Raw genomic sequence first — 23,015 nt, forward strand, 5'->3', positions numbered from 1 at the left:
CTTGCACCTGTCTTGCTGCTCTCCTATAAATGGGCTGTCCCTTCCACCATTCAGGCGCTCTGGCATTAAGCATTTCTCTGTTTCCAGCTTATCTGCTCTGGGATCCCTCTCCAAGCCTGTGAGTCATGTAAACTGCATTCCAAGTCTGTGTACCCTTCAACCTGTTATACAAGCCAATTAATACTGTGATCTGCTATTCCAAGTCTGTGTATTCTGCAGTCTGTTATACAAGCCAGTTAGTACTGTGATCTACTATTTCAACTACATTCATCATCCATATTAAATCCAGCCTCCAAATCTTTAAAAATTATCTTTATTATTTTATGGTTGGGTCCAAAGGAAGGATTCAACAGTTAGTTATGTATACTTAATTACATACAAGTTTCTGCCTTTTAACTCTCAACCCCTTGTACAAAAACAAATCACAATCCATACAATAGTGACATCATGTGGTCAAACTTGTTTATCCATCTTTTTCATTTATCTTATTTATATAGATTGCTCATAGATACATTTTTTATAAAAACAAAACAAACAAAAAAAATGTATATATAATAAAAAGGGAACAATACACACTATTTCAAAAACATAGTCCAATCAAAATCTTTATTTAAACCTTTAGGAAATAATTATTCTAACTCTCCTGGGTTTAACCACCCGTTCAATGATCTGGAACCTCAATTGGTTGATGTCATGTCCCATAGAGAGGAAGTGAGAGGAAACTGGTGCATCTTTATTATTCCTTCTAATGTTTGATTTATGTACTGTTATCCTCTCCCTGACATACCTACAGGTCTCACCTACATATATTGAACCGCGCGGGCATTTAATTATATAAACAACAAAAGAAGATCTACATGTTAAATTGTCCCGGATCTTGAATTTCATTCAATTAATAGGGTAATAAAAAAATTCACCCTTAATCATAGAACTGCAATGATTGCAGTACAGACATGGATAACAGCCAGTCCTAGTCTGGCAAATGTTCTCTGAATGGTCTTTTGCCATTTAGTGCATTAGTGCTGCCATCTAATGCTCTTGGAAGTGTATAACATACTGGAAAACTACTACCATATAATGATGCAGACACATGCACTAACCTTCCTGTTTTTCAACAACGAACACCAAGAGAATGAGGAAAATTTGATACTAGAAATAAATTGAAAAAGTTGCTTAAAGGGAGATAAAATCCATTTTTTTTCTTAAATTTTTCAGCTTAAGTATAAAAATGTAAACAAATTTTTAATTCACTTCTTGTTATTTTTTATTAAAGGAGCAGCAATTTACTACTGGGAGTTAGCTGAATATAGGCTAACTTATGCTCTCGCTCACGTTAACTCCGCTAGAAGTATGTTTTTTGTGCGTCGGGCAGCGCGTGTATTACAAGTTGAAAATAAAAAGTTTTCCTCTCGCTCACCCGACAGATGCAAAAAGCCGAAGTTAGAATATCGCACTGTTAAAGCCCTTTGCAGTCCTTTTTCCCCCCTAACACCTGGAACCTCATATCTTTGAGCCCTTATAACTTTTTATACATTATTTTTTAAATATTTTTATCAGTGTTGCTATGATTTTAAATTTATTTTTGAAGTATTTTTTTCCACTTTTTCGCCTCACGTAACAGTTAACTAGAGTTCTGAAGTCATGCTAATCCCACGAGCATAAATCTTGATTGCTCTCATGCATTCGCATTTACTTTCAACTCGTAATACACGCACTCCTTCCGATGCACGCAAACGGCAGTGATAAACCCGATATTGCTTGCGCGAAACAGCGCACCATTTGTAATCCAGCCCAAAGTCATGTGAGCCAATGACAAGAGGCATATATGTGCAGTCACCAATCAGCAGCAAGCTCTCAGTACTGTGCTTGAGCCTACCTAGGTATGCTTTTCAACCAAAAAGGCAAAGCAAATGAGATAATACAAGTAAAATGGGAAAGTTTGCTTTCTCTATCTGTATCATGAAGGTTTCATTCTGACTTTACTGGCACCTTAACGGGGCATAAACCGTACAATATGCTCCTGGATACAGCACTTATGCTCTGCTTTTGGAAAACCTGGAGAAGCTGTGCAACAAAAAACGGGTATTTGTCTGTAAGCAAAGTCCAAGAGATCTGCTTTGCTTCATACTTAATGTCTGACATAAGCTTAGGAGCTCTCGGCACAAACAGTTACATTATAAATAGTTAAGAAACAGAAGACCAGTTTCCTCTGTCTATGTTTCTGTGTACTCTTTAGGAATAATATTCTTAGGTATTCTAACCATCTCCGTTGGAAGCATAAACTATCTATACTTTCTGTAAGGAACTGCTTAGGCAAAATATTTCAGAACCTTCTACCCTCATGACCTCTTGTTCTTGTTCTCCTTTTCTGTAAAAATCAGTTTAGCCCTTAAAGGGATACTAAAGCAATTTTTTTTTTCTTTCATGATTCATATAGAGCATGCAATTTTAAGCAACTTTCTAATTTTCTCCTACTTTCAAATTTTCTTCGTTCTCTTGCTATCTTTATTTGAAAAGCAGGAATTTAACGCTTAGGAGCCAGCCCATTTTAAGTTCAGTACCCTGGATAATGCATGCTTATTGGTAGATACATTTAGCAAATCAATAAGCAAGCACAACCCAGGTCTAAACCAAAAATGGGCTGGCTCTTAGGGGTCAATTTATCATTGCCGGGGTCAATACGCTCGCCAGACATCGCTGACACGGATCTGAATACGATACCCTTATTTATCAAAAAAAGCCATCAAAAACGCGCGTCAAGTATGGTGCGAAGAGCATCGGACTGGTGTTAACTAACAGTCATCGATGTTGTGGTTATTCAGGTTTTTCCCAACTTTATTTATACCATTTCATTACTGTCCATGAACAAGCACATTTCTCTAAAGCTAATCTTTTATATTTCAACTGTTAATTTATGGACATGTAAATATGTTTGCAAAATATTTCTTACATAACACGCATACTGTATATACTGTATATATACACAAGTATTTGCAAAGATATATGTACAAATTCTAGCATTACTAATCATTTATAAAATGATAAAAAGATAAAAGCATATCATGACTTCTAGAAATACAAATACACATTAATTTACGTGAAAGTATCATATAACAGATTTTTTTGTATAACAAATAAATATAAAAATAATAACTAATTTACGGCTTGATTACGAGTTTTGCGTTATGGCTGGCTCGCTGCTAACTTGCAAGTTATTTCCACCGCTCACCTTTACAGGTTTGCAAAAACCCGGCGTTAGCGGGCAATATTGCAGCGTTGAGCTCCTTTGAGCTCCATACCGCACCTAAATACCAGCGATGCAGTGAGCTGTTTTTACATGCTCGTGCACGATTTCCCCATAGAAATCAATAGGGAGAGCCGGCTAAAAAAAGCCTAACACCTGCAGTAATGGAGCGTAAAGCTCCGTAGCACGCACCATTGATTCCTATGGGGAAAGAAAAAGTTATGTTTAAACCTAACACCCTAACATAAACCCCGAGTCCAAACACCCCTAATCTGCCGCCCCCGACATCGCCGCCACCTACATTATACTTATTAACCCATAATCTGCCGTCCCTGACATCGCCACCACCTACATTATACTTATTAACCCCTAATCTGCCGCCCCAATGTCGTCGCTACCTACCTACACTTATTAACCCCTTATCTGCCGCCCCCAAAGTCGCCACCACTATACTAAAGTTATTAACCCCTAAACCTAACCCTAAGTCTAACCCTAACACCCACTACCTTTAATATAATTAAAATAAATCTAAATAAAAATTACAATTAATACCTAAATAATTCCTATTTAAAACTAAATACCTATAAAATAAAACCTAAGCTAGCTACAATATAACTAATAGTTACATTGTAGCTATCTTAGGTGTTATTTTTATTTTACAGGTAAGTTTGTATTTATTTTAACTAGGTAGACTAGTTAGTAAATAGTTATTAACTATTTACTAACTACCTAGATAAAATAAATACAAATTTACCTGTAAAATAAAACCTAACCTGTCTTACACTAACACCTAACATTACACTACAATTAAATAAATTACATTAATTAAATACAATTATCTAAATTACAAAAAATAATAAACTCTACATTACAAAAAAAAAAATAAACACTAAATTACACAAAATAAAAAAGAAATGATCAAATATTTAAACTAATTACACCTAATCTAATAGCCCTATCAAAATAAAAAAGACCCCAAAATAAAAAAAAACCCTAGCCTAAACTAAACTGCCAATAGCCCTTAAAAGGGCCTTTTGCGGGGCATTGCCCCAAAGAAATCAGCTCTTTTACCTGTAATAAAAATACAAACAACCCACCACCCACACAACCAAACCCCCAAAATAAAAACCTACCTAAAAAAACCTAAGCTCCACATTGACCTGAAAAGCTCTTTTACATTGCCCAAAGACCCTAATCTAAAAACACTAACCCCCGAAGATCCACTTACCGTTTTTGAAGACCGGACATCCATCCTCATCAAGCCGGGAGAAGTCTTCATCCAAGCAGGCAGAAGTCCTTAACAATGCCGGGAGAAGTCTTCATCCAAGCAGCAAGAAGTGATCCTCCAGGCGGGCAGAAGTCTTCTTCCAGACGGCATCTTCTATTTTCATCCTTCCGACGTGGAGCGGCTCCATCTTCAAGACATCCGGTGCAGAGTATCCTCTTCTTTCGACAGCTACTGAAGAATGAACGTTCCTTTAAGGGACGTCATCCAAGATGAATTCTATCAGCCAATCGGAATGATGAAGATAGAAGATGCCGTCTGGAAGAAGACTTCTGGCCGCCTGGAGGACCACTTCTTGCCGCTTGGATGAAGACTTCTCCCGGCTTCATTGAGGAGTTCTGCCCGCTTGGATGAAGACATCTCCTAGCTTGATGAGGATGGATGTCCGGTCTTCAAAAACTGTAAGTGGATCTTCGTGGGTTAGTGTTAGGTTTTTTTAAGGGTTTATTGGGTGGGTTTTAGTTTTAGATTAGGGTCTTTGGGCAATGTAAAAGAGCTAAATGCCCTTTTAAGGGCAATGCCCATCCAAATGTCCTTTTCAGGGCAATGGGGAGCTTAGGTTTTTTAGGTAGGTTTTTATTTGGGGGGGTTGGTTGTGTGGGTGGTGGGTTTTACTGCTGGGGGGGTTGTTTTTATTTTTTTTACAGGTAAAAGAGCTGATTTCTTTGGGGCAATGCCCTGCAAAAGGCCCTTTTAAGGGCTATTGGCAGTTTAGTTTAGGCTAGGGTTTTTTTTATTTTGGAGGGCTGTTTTATTTTGATAGGGCTATTAGATTAGGTGTAATTAGTTTAAATATTTGATCATTTCTTTTTTATTTTGTGCAATTTAGTGTTTATTTTTTTTGTAATTTAGAGTATTATTTTTTGTAATTTAGATAATTGTATTTAATTAATGTAATTTATTTAATTGTAGTGTAATGTTAGGTGTTAGTGTAAGACAGGTTAGGTTTAATATTACAGGTAAATTTGTATTTATTTTAACTAGGTAGTTAGTAAATAGTTAATAACTATTTACTAACTAGTCTACCTAGTTAAAATAAATAAAAACGTACCTGTAAAATAAAAATAACACCTAAGATAGCTACAATGTAACTATTAGTTATATTGTAGCTACCTTAGGTTTATTTTACAGGTAAGTATTTAGTTTTAAATAGGTATTATTTAGTTATTAATTGTAATTTTTAATTAGATTTATTTTAATTATATTAAAGTTTGTGGGTGGTAGGGTTAGACTTAGGGTAAGGTTTAGGGGTTAAGAACTTTAGTATAGTGGCGACGATGTCCGGAGCAGCAGATTAGGGGTTAATAATTTTATTTTAGTGTTTGCTATGTGGGAGGGCCTCGGTTTAGGAGTTAATAGGTAGTTTATGGGTGTTAGTGTACTTTTTAGCACTTTAATTATGAGTTTTATGTTACGGCTTTGTAGCATAAAGCCCATAACTACTGACTTTCAGTTTATGGTACGGCTCTTGTAGTTATGAACTGTACCGCTCACTTTTTGGCCAGACAGGCAAACTCGGAATACCGGCGCTATGGAAGTCCTTATGAAAAAGGAGTTTTGGAAAGCTGCGGTAGTTATGTTGCTTGATGGCCAAAAAAGTGTGCAGTGCCCCTAAACCTGCAAGACTCGTAATACCAGCAGTAGTGAAAAAGCATCGTTATGAGTCTTTTTCACTCATAACGCAAAACTCGAATCTAGCTGTTAAAGAATAACGAATATAATTCATGAGTAAATTAGTTATTCTTTAAATTATGTGTATTACCTGTAGCACACTAGGGAGCTGTGCTAATTATCTTCTTCTTCATAGACTCTAAGGGGCCTATCTACTATGGTGCGAGCGGACATGATCTTATATAGCAGATCATGTCCGCTGCACATTGATAAATGCAGACAGCATACGCTGTCGGCATTTATCATTGCACCAGCAGTTCTTGTGAACTGCTGCTGCAATGCCGCCCCCTGCAGATTTGCGGCCAATTGGCCACTAGCATGGGGTGTCAATCAACCCGATCGTATTCAATCGGGTTGATTTCTGTCTGCCGCCTCAGAGCACGTGGACCGCTGCTTCATAACTTCTGTTTACTTCTGTTTCCATACGGAGCTTGATAAATATGCCCCCAGGGCCGCATTATTACCCCTATTAGTTCGGCTTCCCAGCGTGCAATAGGTACAGTAGAGTGGCAGATCCCTTCTCCCCCCTTAGCGCAGATGGGGGGGGGGGCGCACTAGTCCGTCCTTTACAGAGTCCAGGGCTGCACTAATAGGAGAATTAGGCTCTGGACTTTGTGAAGAAGGGTCAGATTACTTCCCCATCTGCGCTAAAGGAGATGGGATCCATCATGCTAATGTACCTGTAGCCCGCTGGGGAGCTGCTTTTTTAGGAGCATTAGCGCCGCCCTGGAGTCTATGAAGAATAATAGGATTAGCGCAGCTTCCAGCATGCTACAGGTAAGTATCCAAAGGGGACAAGATTAGAGAACATTATTATTATTATTATTATCGGTTATTTGTAGAGCGCCAACAGATTCCGCAGCGCTAACATTTACTTTAGTTAAAACTCATTTTTCAGAATATTCGTTCTGAAGGATTTGTCTAAAACAAATGATTCAGTGCTGCACAAGTCTTATATTTAAAGAATTGACTTCTCATTACAATGTACACTTCAGTTCTAATAGGTTTATCATTTTGTTATCCACGATGTACAAGTGAAATGTTTGCAGGATTGTGAGTTTGACACAAACCTTTTTGCCCTGGGGGTCCAGCCTTCCCTGGGATCCCTGCGTCTCCCTTGTCACCTGAAAATAAGTAATTTACATGTTTTGTAATATGAAAACATAAATTGGTTTATATAAAAATGTTTTACACAAAATCTGATCATATTAAAATTGATATGTTAGTAAAATTACGTAAATATGTATTTTTGTTTTTTAAAAGGGACATGAAACCCAAACATTTTCTTTCATGATTCAGATAGAGAATACAATTTTAAACAACTTTCCAATTTACTTCTATTATTTAATTTGCTTCCTTCTCTTGTTATCCTTTGCTGAAAGGTTTATATAGGAAAGCTCAGGAGCAGCAGAGAATCTCGATTCTAGCTGCTGATTGGTGGCTGAATATATATATTGAATGTGATTGGCTCACCCATGTGTTCAGTTAGAAACCTTAGTTTACTGCTGCTTCTTCAACAAATGATACCAATAGAATGGAACAAATTAGATAATTGAAGTAAATTAGAAAGTTGTTTAAAATTCTATTCTCTATCTGAATCATGAAATAAATAAATTTGGGTTTCATTTCCCTTTAAGTATTTAAGGAGCTTTAAGAATCTAGAGGTATATACTAATGCTTTAGAAAAGTATATAAAATTATTTATCTGCAAAATTCCCCTAAACTTTAACAGGACAGTCTAGTCAAAATTAAACTTTCATGATTAAGACAGGGCATACAATTTTAAACAACTTTCCAATTTACTTTTATCATCAAATTTGCTTTGTTCTTTAAGGATTCTTTGTAGAAAGCTAAACCTTGGTAGGCTCATATGCTAATTTATAAGCCCTTAAAGGCTGCCTCTTATCTCAGTGCATTTTGACAGCTTTTCACAGTTAGACACTGCTCGTTGATGTGTCATATAGGTAACATTGTGCTTACTCCCGTGGAGTTATTTATCAATCAGAACTAATTGGCTAAAATGTAAGTCTGTCAAAAGAACTTCAATAAGGGGGCAGTCTACAGAGGCTTAGATACAAGGTAATCACAAAGATAAAAAATCTAACATAACCGTGTTGGTTATGCAAAACTGGAGAATAGGTAATAAAGAGATTATCTATATTTTTAAACAATTTTGGTATAGACTTTCCCTTTAATGGTAAATTTTTGTGGAAAATGTATTGTTTTTTTTAGTATTGGAACATACCATGGGGCCGATTTATCAAACGTCGGATGGACAAGATTCGCTGTAGCGAATCATTTCCGCCCGACATCACTAAATGCTGACAGCATACGCTGTCATTATTTATCATTGCACAAGCATTTCTGGTAAAATGCTTGTGGAAATCTGCTGCTTAATAAATCGGCCCCCATGTGTCTTGTATAGGGGTCTCACTCACCTTTCTCTTCCACAGATCCAGGTTCTCCCTTTTGACCTGATGGTCCCGGAAGCCCAGGGCATCCTCTTAGGATGGTCAGTTTGTCAGATTCCCCAACTCCTACAATCTTCACATCTGTTGGTGCAGACGAGAAATAAAAGGTATTTGCAAACCTTTCCCCCAATTCAAATCCCTCTGGTATTCTTGTAAAAACATCTTATAGGAGCTTGAATGGGTTTTTATTTTTGCTTTCTAAGTTATTGTAATCCATAAGAAAAGTGACTGAATTAGAATAACCACTGGGATAAGTAAGTGATATAACCACAACATCTAAATAAACACATAAAAATTAGATATTTCAGGCTTTTCAATGGTGTTTTCACAAACCTTCAAAATGATGTGGTCAAATAGAAAGTAAAACATAGCAGCTAATTAATTCTGTATTAATGCTCAATCTAAAATATGTTTGAATGTATTTTTTCTTAAAGGGTAATAAGGTCAAAATTGAGCTTTCATGGTTCTGATAGAACATCTAATTTTATACAACTTTCCAATTTACTTCTATTATCTAATTTGCTTTGTTCTCTTGGTATCCTTTGTTGCAAATCATACCTAGGTACGTTCAGGAGCAGACAGGGCCGGATTGGCCTACCAGGATACCAGGAGATTTCCCGGTGGGCTGCAGCAGCTGGGGCTGGAAAGCTACAATTTAAATGGGGTATTAATGGATGCAATAGGGTTGTAGGGTGCCTATATAACATCAATCTGACATTTTTATTTAATACAAAGTAATATAATTTAATTCTGAAAAAATATTGGGGAAGGAGTAACCCTGTAATCCCCTTTGAGAAAAATGGGGCATGTGCAATCTACCGACTCAACAGAAAATAAGGCTGGTCTTCATATTTTTCCAGGGCTGCTTTTTATTGCCAGTCCGGCCCTGGGAGCAGAAATGCACTGGCAGCTGATTGGTGGCTGCACATATATGCCTCTAGTAGGCATTGTCTCACTAGATGTGTTTAGCTAGCTCCCAGTAGTGCATTGCTGGAGCTGACTAGTTAACAAAGGATACCAATACAGAACAAAGAAAATTTGATGATAGAAGTAAACTGAAAAGTTGTATAAAATTAGATGCTCTATCTGAACTTGTATAGAAAAAAATCTGTGTTACATATCCATTTAATATCCCTTTAATATCCCTTTAATATCCCTTTAACCATTAAATGGGGATTTTATTATTTCATATAAAGTAAACACTTCAGGCCCAATGATCTAAATCTCAGAAGTTCAGACATCTTTTTTTCCCACCGACCCTCGCAGGGGCTGCCTTAGTGGAATTTTCATAAAAAAAGAGGCAGTCCCTGCGAGTGTCGGGATGTCTTCTGTTGAAATTATGGAGCTTGCTGGAAAGGGACACTTTGTTCCGTGGAGTGAAGTTAGCAGTGAGCAGGGGATACAGCCAATATAGGCCTAGATTACAAGTGGAGCGCTAATTTGCCCGTTTGTGTACGCACGATAAATAACCAGCCATTACAAGCAGCTGGTTATTGCTACAGCGAGCTCACGATAGAAATTAGCGCTTATGAAAATTAACCACAGATCAGATCTCTGCTTCATTTAAAAAATGTGCCCCAAACGCCTCCAAAATACAGTGCAATCTACTTTATTAAAAAGTAAAGATAGTAGCATATTTATTTTTTAATAATGTAACTGCACTTAGCAGTTTTTGGGGGCTAAAGTTGGCAACTGTAGGGTGTTAGAAAAAAAAAAACAGCACTGAAAAGTGCCTTTACATTGCGGTCTATGGTCACTGTTTGTTCAATGTAAATATATATGTATATGCTTAGAAAAGTAGCTTGAGAAAGAGGCAGGAGCCCCGAAACGTTGCTCCACAATAAAGGTTTAGCCTTTTAACCGTGTGCCACCTTTATTCTTTTTTCCTATGTATATGCTTATATACATATATATTTCTATTTATATATACACATATTAACCCATAAATATTTACGTATATAGTTATATATATTTACAATTTGCTATTATCACATGACTTATCCTCTTCGCTGCACTAGTTTTAATGCTGTGTCTCATGGGCCATGGAAGCAAGCTCGCTTTCACACTGCGCTCAACTTGTAATACCAGCGCACATTTCCGTGTGCTGGTATTACTCAGAGGAGCACAAATAACGCTTTCGCAAAATCGATATTTTGCACTCCACTTGCAATCTAGCCCAGAATTCACATTGCGCTGCTTTTTGCATATAGCATCTTACAAGACCATATTAATCTGATTAAACATTTCACGATTTAAAAGCATCATCTGCGCAAAAGTTTTAACAATGTGCTTGTATGTGTTATAACCAAATGTCAGTACTAACTGCCGTACTCGCAGAGGTAATGCTATTAAAATAACAAATGTGAGGAAAAAAACAACATAGATCTTTGCACAGTTTTAAAAACAACATAGATGTTTGAACATTTTTTTAATAAAACTCTTCAGCCATAATTTAAAGGGACATGAAACCCCAAAAAATATATAATTTTAAACAGCTTTCTAATTTACTTCTATTATCTAATTTGCTTCATTTGCTTTATATCCTTTGCTGAAAAGCATATCTAGATAGGCTCAGTTGCTGCTGATTGGTGGCTGCACATAAATGTCTTGTGTGATTGGCTCACCCATGTTCATTGCTATTTCTTTAACATAGGATAGCTAATGAATGAAGCGAATTACGTAATAGAAGTATATTGGAAAGTTGTTTAAGATTGTTTTCTCTACCTGAATAATAAAAGAAAAATGTTGGGTTTAGTGTCCCTTTAATACATACAGTGTCTGTGTGTGTATCGGCCACTTACCCGGGCAGGAGTCCTCAGCTTTAGTGAGTGTGGTCAGAAGCCAGAACACTGTGAGTGCTGTAGCCTCCATGAGTCTGCTGTCTCTCGTTTCCTTCAGATGTGTTTGTGGGTTAAACAGAGAACAGATGAAATGCCAGATACTCTGCCCTATCCAAATGCTGCCCATATCTGGAGCTGTGGGTTTAGTAGTTACTGCACGCCCAGCTCATCTTGTCATTGCACACATGGTTATAATAGTTTAGTGCAGGGGTCAGCAACCTTCGGCTCCCAGATGCTCAGATAGCCTAAAGAGTGTCTCAGCATCGTGGGAAATGTAGTTCCAAAACATCTGGGAGCCGAAGGTTGCTGACCCCTGGTTTAGTGTATTTGTTGTATTAGGAACATTAACAGATCATTGTTCTTGAACCATTATCCTTCACATCTTGTGAGCATTATTATGAATATTAACATTGATTGTGCGTGCTTGGTTACTATTCTTTTTTTGAATCAAGTCTGATTTTTAGCTTTCCTAGTAATATTAAATTAATTCTCAACCTCATATAATGTGGGGTATCTGCAAAGACGGCTAATAGGGTGACCACCCTCTTTTGTCTATTTATGCCTTTATACATTTACGTAAGGATTAAACCCACCCATTAGTGGGCAGTTGCCTAGAGCTAGACAAGGGACCCTAACCCAAACATAACCCCAGCAAGAACAAAAACAGACAGACTCAGGAGCTGGATGATAAGACCATCATGTTCGCTTTACTAACAATTAAAGGGACATTAAACACTAAATATATGCTAGATAGAATGATGCATTCAAAGAAAAGATTAGCCCACGAGTAACATGTAGATGTATTTTTTAAAGTTTCATTAGTTGTTTAAAAAGTGACAAAATAAGTGTAAAGTTTTAGTGTCTATAAAACACTGGGAGCTGCCATGTTGTAACTTAGGTTACCTTCTCTGCTGTGGCCAATTAGAGACAGTTATAAATAGGTCACTAGAGTGTGCAGCCAATGGTTGGGCTGGATTTATCAGTGTTCTGCACTTCCATTTCTAACAGGAACTGAAAAGCTCACAATTTCAGAATGGAATTACAGGCAAAGAGGACAAAATAAATAATGAAAGTATATTGCAGAGTTGTTTTATTATATACAATTTATCATTTTATATTATCATCTCAAAGTGTTTAATGTCCCTTTAACTTCAATAAAAGATATGTAAGACACTACTAAACTTTTTTCAGAAGATAAGTTATTTTCTTCCAATAAAGTAGGGAGGCGGCAACTGAGTTCCTATATTATTATGAGCCCAAGCCATAGCAGGTCAGAGCCCCAAGTTAATCCAGCTGCAAAGACAATCAGGGCCACGCACTCAAACATTGTAGTTGCCAGGCGCCCTTAAGAGACTGGAGTCAGCAGACCCAGGGGGAGGAGCACCGCAGGTTTGGTGGATTTACTACACACAGAGCTAGCACAACTGTCCATGCTCCTGCCGCCAGCTAATGACGCAACCCTAAGATAGCTGAATCTCATTGCCGCCTACCTAACAAGGCACCTGCAAACAAAAGATTAGGGATTAGGTAGGGTGAGAGAATAGCTGAAGATCCCAGCAGGAGAAGGAGGCAGAATAAAACCTGACAACAGCTTATAAGGTAAGCCATAACCCCATCTACAACACTGCAACAATGTAACCTCAAAACAAAACTGCTAGGCGCCTGCCCTAAGGGAGTGTTAACCCTTAAAGGGACATAATACTCGTATTCTAAAGCACTTGAAAGTGATGCAGCATAACTGTAAAAAGCTGACATGAAAATATCACCTGAACATCTCTATGTAAAAAAGGAAAATATTTTACCTCAATATTTCTTCAGCTCACCAGAGTAAGTGCTGTGTAAAAAGTTATACTCAGCTGCTGTCCAGTTGCACGTTGAATGTTTTTTAAAAATCATTAGCCAATAAGAATCAGATGTGATTTTGCTTTGCTGTGATCTCATGAGATTTCACTGAAATCTTGAAAGATTTCATAGTAAACTTCTTAAAACTGAATAGGAAAATAAAATGCCAGATGCACACTCCCTAGCAAGTCCTGGGACTAGCATTCTGATTGGCTGCTTTAGGTCTCTTTACAGTGGGTTGTGAATACTTTTTTACATAGATATGTTTAGGTGATATTTTCTAATCTGATTTTTACAGCTATTCTGCATCCCTTTCAAGTCCCTTAACATTTGGATATCATGTCCTTTTAAGGCTCTTCAGTCTAGAACTCCTTACACTATCCTTCTCCTTCCCGCTTTTCCTCTTTATGTGCCACATTCTCTCCTTATCCGCTTTCTCCGTTGTTTAGCACCACATTAACATCCCCCTGCTGCTACTCATCACATAGCGTTAGAGTAAAGAGAGAATAACAACAATTATGTGTAATAAAAACCTTTTTATTGTACTTTCATTATTTATTTTATCCATTTATTTATTTAATTTGCCCCCAGCAGCATTAAAATATTAAGTTGATGCTGCTTGAATGCTCTTTGTAATGGACCACTATTTACGGTAAAATAATTACACAGGCAAATACATGATAATACAGCAATACAATAAAATTCAACATTTTCTTTAAATGAATAGTAGCTTATTTTATTAAAAAAACTGTGACAGTATTTACTGAACAAGCAGCTGTCAAATCCAGCAGCCGGACCATTGATTACATATGTTACTGTTTATATTTAAAGCATTGTATATACTATATATGTGATCCCCAGAGAAGGGGGCACTTCGGAGGCAGGAGACTTATGTGACTGAGCCATGCAAGTAGACATTACAACAAACAAGCCTACGTACAAGTGCACACAGCCCCCTGTCCATTACACTTTTACTGAATATAAGTTCTGTTCCAAGTGCCACCTCAGCATCCAAAAGGAAACAGCTGACTGCTTCTTTGAGGTCACAGCTATTTGGTTCCACCTAAATTAGGGTGACCATATTGACGCTATAAAAAGGGACACATATGAAAAATACATAGGTCAGGGCTTTTTTCAGGGGTTTTGTATAACAACCCTGACCTATGTATTTTTCATATGTGTCCCTTTTTAAAGCGGCAATATGGTCACCCTAACCTAAATGCCAGTGGGCACACCAGGAACAAAGATAACCCTATTGTTTACATTATTATTATTATTTATGGCAGGTGACATCATTTTTTGTGACTCACCATAATGTTTATTTTCTGTCTGTGCTGAGGAATAAGGTTGCGTAGTCAATGTATCTTGTGCCATCCTAAGTGGGTGTCTCTAGCACATCTTTACCTTTCATAGGGTGTTTTTGGATAAAACCATTTTAAGCCTTGTCTGGTGTCTCTGATTTTTTTGTGTCCTTCCAGCCCCTCCCCTTGTGCCTCCAATGTCTTTTTTGGCCTCCCCTTTGCCCCCCCCGTGACTGATTTGACTCACTTTATGGCTTCCCTCACCCCCCCCCCCCCCCCTTGGATTATCCATGTGACTCCCCCCAGGATTTCCTCTTTGGTTTCCCCTGTTACTCCATCTTTGACTTCCCCTATGACTAGCCCCGTAACTCCCCCCATTAACTGTCTTTTTGACCCCCCCCCTGGACTGGCCCTCCTAAAGACCCCTCTTTGAGTGCGCTTGAGCGATAAGGGGTATATCGTGAGGGTTTGAGCTCATCGAGCTTACCACTCGCATTACAATTTGAAAGTAAATGTAATCTCATGAGCACAATCGCGATTCACGTTAGAATCACTGCTGCGACTTAAGGGCTCTGGTTAACAGTTTCACGAAAAAGAAAAGTTGCACAAAACACATCAACAGTACATTACAAGGTAAACTAATACTTATAATATAATACTATTTAATAAAAAAAATATTCAAAGAAATATTTCAGAAAAAAAGTTATAAGGGCTCATAGATAGAAGATCTCAGGTGTAAAAAGGCAGGCAAAGGTCTTTAAGATTGAGATAGATAGATATACATGTCTAAAGATGGATATGTATGTGTATATATATATATATATACAGAATGTTATATGTATTTGTAAATAGATATTCCTAAATGTATCTGTATATATGTAGAAATATGTATTTATTAATAAATATCCCAAGGTTCTGCACATAACAGAATATGTTCTATGAAATATTCAACTTTTTATGTTAGTTTAGCGCAAATGAGAATATGCGATCGTGTTTGCGCGAAAGTAAGGTGTTATTTTTTCCCCCCACTTTTTCTTTTCCATTGACTTCTATGGTAGAATACGCAAATGCGCACGCGATATTCTAACTTTGGATTTAGGGACTAGTTGGATTACCACTAGAGCGAACACAGTTTACTTTGAACTCGTAATACGAGCGCAACACGACGAACGCAAAAATCTTAATTCTATAGCATTTAACACTCAAGCGGGAGCATTAATTTGCACTCGTAATTTAGCCCTTAATAAGTTCTAATATAATATTTTTAAAAATTCTGCTAAAGACCTTGATACGGTCCTACACAGTGTCAGAGAAGGGCTAGATTACGAGTGGAGCACTAAAAGTTACGCACAAGCGAAAATGGGTTTATCGTGGGTGATTGCGGATGCCGGATTTTTCACTTGTATAACAAGTTTAAACTAAATGTGATCACTTCAGCCCTATTGAAGTAAACGTGTGTTGGGTTAGCACAACCTCAGAGTTCCTGTTAACTCTTTCGCAAAACAAAAAAGTGTCACAAAACAGCTAAAAAATACTTTACAAAGCACAGTTACACTCATAATAACACCATCTGTTAAACATTATTTAACAAAAATATTGCACACAAAAGTTATAAGGGGTCAAAGATATGCAAGGTTTCAGGTGTTAGAAAAAAACAGGCAGGCAAAGGGCTTTAATATAGAGATACATACATATACATGTCTAAGTATGTATATCTATGTCTTTTCTCCACAGCATGGATTCTGGTAAGATCATTTCAATTTTACATATGTTGAAAATGCTAGAAGACAGGGTCACAGTGTGGCTCCTTTTATCTTAATAGAATCATTGGTTAATATCTCCTAAGGGTGATTATTGAACATTGGGGATTAATCAAATGTGTTGCTTTGATTTATGCTGCTTTATGTGTGAGATTTTACTGGGCACATAGTCTGTTTGTTATGTGGCTGGGACACACAGGTTTTTACTTTCACTGTGAACACTACGCAGCTTGTAGCTTGGTGTGCTTTTTCTCATAGCAGGGGCGGTTCTCCCTTGTGCACCACGTGACTGGGTGTGGTCTCACTTTCATTTCCTCTTTCATGACCAAGCTGGCTGTCAGAGAAGACGCTCTTTCTCTGTATTGTCTATGTCCAGGAGGTGGTGAGTGCCCCAGCCATTGGGAGTATAAAGGTACCGTTTTTGTGAGAATTAACTTAAGCTATGAAGGATTCTGATATTCTTAAGGGTACTACCGCTATTTCAAATAGTAATACTTTATGTTGTGAGGAGGCCTTGGTATTCCTGCCCTCTCAACTATGTTCCACATGCCTTAACAATGTTATTATGTCTAAGAAGGTTAACCCTTTTAGTACTACTGAGCCGTCCACCTCTGAGGACTCGCTGTCCCATGAGGTGCATACCCATCAGTCATCTCCCTCAACACATGCAGCTTCCCATAGCAGGCCTGATCCTCCATCTGGAGGGAGCCTTTTACCATCAGATTTTACTGCGCAGTTAAAAAATGTGGTGTCTGAGGCCCTCAGTGCTTTACCTTGCCCTGCCAAGCACAAGCGAAAGGTTAAACATAGCTCTCTTGCCCAGGGGTCATGAAGTAGTTTATTGGATGTATCTGTTTTTCAAGTATCCAAGGGTGAGTCACACTCTGAGGCTTCAGAGGGTGAACTTTCTGGGTCAGAGTCTGCTGCCTCGAAGCCTCCTGCTGCGAAGGAACCAGCCTTTAGATTTAAGATTGAGCACTTATGTTTTCTTCTAATGGAGTTCCTGTCTACATTAGAGGTTCCAGAGGCCAAGCTGCCTGATGAACCTTTGATTCCTAAATTGGACAGAGTTTACAAGGACAGGGTAGTGTCATTAACTTTTCCTGTTCCTGTAAAAATGGTGAACATTATTAAAAACGAGTGGAATGGAATTGGTTCATCCTTTTCTCCTTTGTCTACCTTTAAGAAATTATTCCTGGTCCCAGACTCTCAATTGGAGTTGTGGGGTTCTGTCCCTAAGGTGAATGGTGCTATCTCCACGCTGACCAAACGTACTACTATTCCTCTTGAGGATAGCTCGTCGTTCAGAGAGCCGATGGATCAGAAGATGGAAACTTTTCTAAGAAAAATGTTTCAATACACAGGATATTTGTTTCAACCAGCAGCGGCTGTTGCCTCGGTTGCTGGAGCTGTGGCTTACTGGTGCGACTCCTTATCGGAATTGATCGAGGTGAAGGGTTTCCTCGACATTATCCAGGAAAGAATTAAAGCATTGAGAATTGATCATTCTTTTATCTAATGCAGGATAAAAAGAACAAGTCTAAGGGACAGAGTTCTAATTTTCGTTCCTTTTGTTCTGAGAAATCCCAATGACAACATTTCTCCTCTAAGCCCGAACAGGCCAAGAGTACTTGGAAGCCGGCTTAATCCCGGATTAAATCCAAGCAGAGAAAGAAGCCCGCCGAGACCAAATCAGCATGAAGGGGCGGCCCCCAATCCAGCCCTGGATCGTGTAGGGGGCAGACTGTCGCTGTTTTCAGATGCTTGGTTCAGGGACGTGCAGGGCCCATGGGTTCTGGAGGTCATAGCTCAGGGATATAAGATAGGTTTCAAATCTCATCCACCCAAGGGCAGATTTCTCCTCTCAAGCCTGTCTTCCAAGCCTGAAAAGAGGGAAGCCTTTCTGGGGTGCGTGCGAGATCTGTCCTCCTTAGGGGTCATTGTTCCGGTTCCTATTGCAGAAAGAGGTTTGGGATACTATTCAAACCTGTTCGTGGTTCCAAAGAAAGAGGGAACTTTCCACCCGATTCTGGACCTAAAGTGCCTAAATAAATTTCTAAATGTCCCCGCGTTTAAGAGGGAGGCAATAAGGTCTATTCTTCCCCTAGTTCAGGAAGTACAGTTCATGACCACTGTAGACCTGAAAGGATGCTTACCTTCATGTTCCAGTCCACAAGGATCACTTCCAGTTCCTAGGGTTTGCATTCCTGGACCAGCACTTCCAGTTCATTGCACTTCTAATTGGTCTAACTACTGCTCCAAGGATTTTTACAAAGGTTCTAGAGGCTCTTCTAGCTGCTGCAAGAACCCGGGGTATAGCAGTAGCCCCCTACTTGGACGATATTCTTGTACAAGCTCCATCTTTTCATCTGGCGGAGTGTCATATTACCATTCCCTTTAAAAGATCATATGTGGTAAATGATGTCCCTTTAAGATATACTCAGTCTCACACCGGAACTCCTATTTAAGGAGGGACTCAAGCACTTTGCCAATTGCTTGATAATTGCAAATGTGTGGTGAACGATTTAGCTAAAATCTAAACCAACTCCTAAGTCTAACTAAAAATATACTAAAAACTACCAGGATCAAACAAACCTAAAAACAGAGCCCAAAAGGGAAAACATACCGCAACCATTCCACAAACCTTTTGAAGCTAATCTTTGTATTTTCCTCCTCTCCCCAGTTCCTGTCAGCCAAGTCTAACAGTGTGTCTCACAGCACGCTGACGTCACCAATCTCTCAGCGTGTGGATCCGGATACCGGAACAAGCTCCCTGCATGGTTTGTACTCTCAGCTTGTGACCGCAACCAAACCACTCGTGCAGGAGTGAATAACCCAGCGCAACAAGGCGAACTTTATCATCAATCTTGGGGAAAACGCAAGTATTGGGATAACTAAACATCCACTAAATAACTTTATATCAACTGTAAATATAACTCATATGTGAATGATTATATATGAACTGCCTCTAATAAGTTATCACCTGTTGTTTTGCTAATTAGCTACGTATATGCCATCACCTCTGCTTATTTCATAAAGAAGTCTAACAACCTATACTAACAACTACCCTGGGTTTATTACTCTGCTATCTCGGAAACATCCATTAACCCTAAATGCTCTTCTTAACTAAAGCATCATCCATCACTACTTGCTCAAAGGTTATCCAAAAAACTATTGACTAAGTTTTAGGATTTCACATAGGGTTAAATCTAGATAGCTAAAGACTTATAAGTAATTCCTCATTCATTGAAGGGAGTTAAATTTGTCCAAGTATATACTACCTTAAATACTTGTGACTCTAAACGCGCCTCTCTAACCACTATACACATTTGTTATTCCTAAGAGGTATCAGTTCTCATTCCCCATTGGAAACTGCATAAATAGGAATACCTACAAATATACATATTATCCCATAAGGGAGACTTAGGGATATTGCAGTATTATCAAGCCTACAAAAACAAATAAAAATGGATCCTGCACAAATGGCCAATGAAATTGGCACCCTTAATCAAAAGGTTGAATTACTTGCACAAGGTTTAAATGAACTCAAAACTGAAAATAATACTCTTAAACGCTTAATGAATGATTATTTCACACAGAAAACGACTGATTCTCCTGAACCACAAATTAACCCTCCACACCCCTTCTCAGGCGTTCGGTCAAAGTATCGTGAATTTAAGAATTCCTGTATGCTGTTATTTGCTATGAAACCCAAAACGTACAGTACAGAGCGCATTAAAGTCTGTACAACTATCTCATACCTGAGTGGGGAACCCAGAGCTTGGGCCGATAGATTCTTTGAGTCTGGGGATCCTATACTTGAATCTTTGGAAAATTTCTTCACTGCAATGTCTAGCCTATATGAGGATACCAACAAACAAAACACCGCTGAACAAAATTTGAGATCTCTAAGACAAGGAAAAAGGGCGGTGGAGGATTATATAGCCGAATTCCAACTCTGGGCTACAGACTCGCAATGGAATATAATCAGCCTGAAGAATCAATTTAGACTGGGTTTATCTGAACATCTCAAAGACGAACTCTCTCGAATAGAACTGCCCGAAACCCTGGACGCACTAATAAAAGTTTGTATCTCAATGGACCGTCGCTACAGAGAAAGAAAGATAGAAAAACAACACCCCGAAACTTATACAAAGAAACATTATCCAGTACATTATGACAAAACCAGTACACCAGCGGTACCTATGGAAATCGGAACCATAAAAGGACCATTAACTCAAGAAGAAAAGACAAGACGCCGCTTATCCAACCTATGCATGTACTGTGCAAATAAGGATCATGGTGTGTCAACATGCCCTCTTCTGCTTCGTCAAAAGAAGGGTAAGACCTTTTACAGTATAAATAATATCTCTACCAAAATAAATACTCATTTGACCATATCTATGTCTTTGCAGTGGGATCAACACCTCTACCAGAGCGAGGCTATGATTGACTCCGGAGCTTTCGGAATGTTCATAGATCAGAATATCGTTAATGTAAATAAAATACCCTGTGTGTTAAAAGAAATACCAGTCTATGTTAAGGTTATTGATGGGTCCAATTATTTAAAGGGTCCCATTACACACCACACCATCCCTCTACTCACTACAACAAATAATGGTCACAAAGAATATATCACATACGACATTATTCCTGGTTCCATACATCCCATCATTCTGGGTTATCCATGGTTAACTAAACATAACCCCACAATCGATTGGTCAGTCAATAAGATAAAATTTGATTCTCCATATTGTTTGTCAACTTGTTTTCCTTATATACAGATTAGTAGCGCTATTTCTGCTCTACCCCAAGAATACGCTGAATTCTCAGACGTATTCAACCTAAAAGAAGCAGAAAATCTTCCTCCACACCGACCATATGACTGCCCTATAGACACAAAACCAGGTGCAGTCATACCGTTTGGAAGAATATTCCCCTTATCTCAGAAAGAATTACAATTCCTGAGGGAATATCTAGATGACAATCTGCGTAAAGGCTTTATTTCACCTAGTACATCTCCTGCCGCAGCAGGTATATTTTTTGTCACTAACAAAGACGGTACAAGGCGACCGATTATCGATTACAGAGCTCTTAATTCCATAACCGTTAAAAACAGATACCCCCTTCCTCTCATCCCTGAGCTTCTAGAAAGGTTGAACAAAGCAAAAATTTTCACCAAATTAGATCTAAAAGGTGCGTACAACCTTATCAGGATGAAGAGTGGGGATGAATGGAAAACGGCCTTTAGGACCCGTTACGGTTTATTCCAGTACAATGTCATGCCGTTCGGTCTCACGAATGCCCCCGCCACATTCCAGTATTTTATAAATGATATCTTTAAAGACCTAATGGATGTGTGCGTGGTGATTTACTTAGACGACATTCTAATATACTCTCGTAATATGACAGAACATATTAAACATGTAAGATGGGTGTTAGCTAGACTGCGTGAACATCAACTCTACGCCAAGATGGAGAAGTGTTGCTTCCACGTAAAGACTATTAAATTCTTGGGATACATAATTTCACCTACGGGAATAACAATGGATCCTGAAAAGGTATCCGCTATACTCAATTGGGCTAAACCCACTTCTGTCAAATCATTGCAACGATTCCTGGGATTTGCCAACTTTTACAGACGTTTTATAAGAAATTTCTCCACAATTGTCAAACCGTTAACCAGATTGACAGGCAAACAAAGATTTCTATGGGACAATGATGCTCAAGATTCTTTTCAACTGTTGAAAACTAAATTCTCATCTGCTCCAATCTTACAACTTCCCCATCCTGATTACCAATATACAGTAGAGGTTGATGCATCCAATACCGGAATTGGGGCTGTTCTCTCACAACAAAGTTTGACTAATCCTACCCTACATCCTATTGCATATTACTCTAGATCACTGTCAAATGCTGAACAAAACTACTCAGTAGGAGATAAAGAATTGTTAGCAATTAAATGTGCTCTGGAACATTGGAGGCATTTACTCGAGGGCACCTCCAAACCATTCTACATCTTCACCGATCATAAGAATCTTCAATATCTGAGGAATAACAAAACACTTTCGTCTAGACAGGTACGGTGGGCTTTATTTCTTGACAGGTTCGAATTCTTAATCACCTATCGACCTGGTTCTAAGAACGTGAAGGCAGACGCCCTCTCCAGATCCTTGGAACCAATCACTGAAGAACCAGAGGACAAATACATCATAGCTCCTCAAAAAATCATCGCTTCTGCTACTTCTCTACTCACAGAGATAGTAAATGCTTTACAATCAGACATGGACATTCCTTCAATTTGTGAAAAAGATGAAAGGACAGGATTAAGCACTCACAACAACAAAACCTATTTACCCTCATCCCTACGTCTTGAACTCATGCGACATTACCACAATTCTCCTCTCTCTGGACACCCCGGAATTACGAAAACACAGGAACTCATCAAGAGAACTTTCTGGTGGCCACAACTAAATCAAGATGTAGTAGATTTTGTAACAAGATGTGAAATATGCCCTCGAAATAAGAAAGATCATCATAGACCGTTTGGTCTTATAGGTTCATTACCCATTCCCGAGGTTCCGTGGTCTATGATAGCTAT

General features: G+C 38.4%; 1 protein-coding gene across 1 annotated transcript in view; it reads right to left on the reverse strand.

Annotated features, from left to right (window-relative positions):
- Window positions 1-11,639, reverse strand: part of LOC128643189 (ficolin-2-like) — a 56,731-nt gene extending 45,092 nt beyond the window's left edge. The window contains exons 1-3 of the mRNA XM_053696163.1: window positions 11,473-11,639; window positions 8,639-8,752; window positions 7,271-7,324 (exon numbers count right to left, since the gene is read on the reverse strand). Coding sequence (XP_053552138.1) covers window positions 7,271-7,324; window positions 8,639-8,752; window positions 11,473-11,638 — 334 coding nt within the window. The 5' untranslated portion in view covers window position 11,639. The remainder of the gene's footprint in view (window positions 1-7,270; window positions 7,325-8,638; window positions 8,753-11,472) is intronic.
- Window positions 11,640-23,015: the final 11,376 nt, after the last annotated feature.

The sequence above is a fragment of the Bombina bombina genome, chromosome 12 (genome assembly GCF_027579735.1).
Source record: "Bombina bombina isolate aBomBom1 chromosome 12, aBomBom1.pri, whole genome shotgun sequence".
Lineage (NCBI taxonomy): Eukaryota > Metazoa > Chordata > Amphibia > Anura > Bombinatoridae > Bombina > Bombina bombina.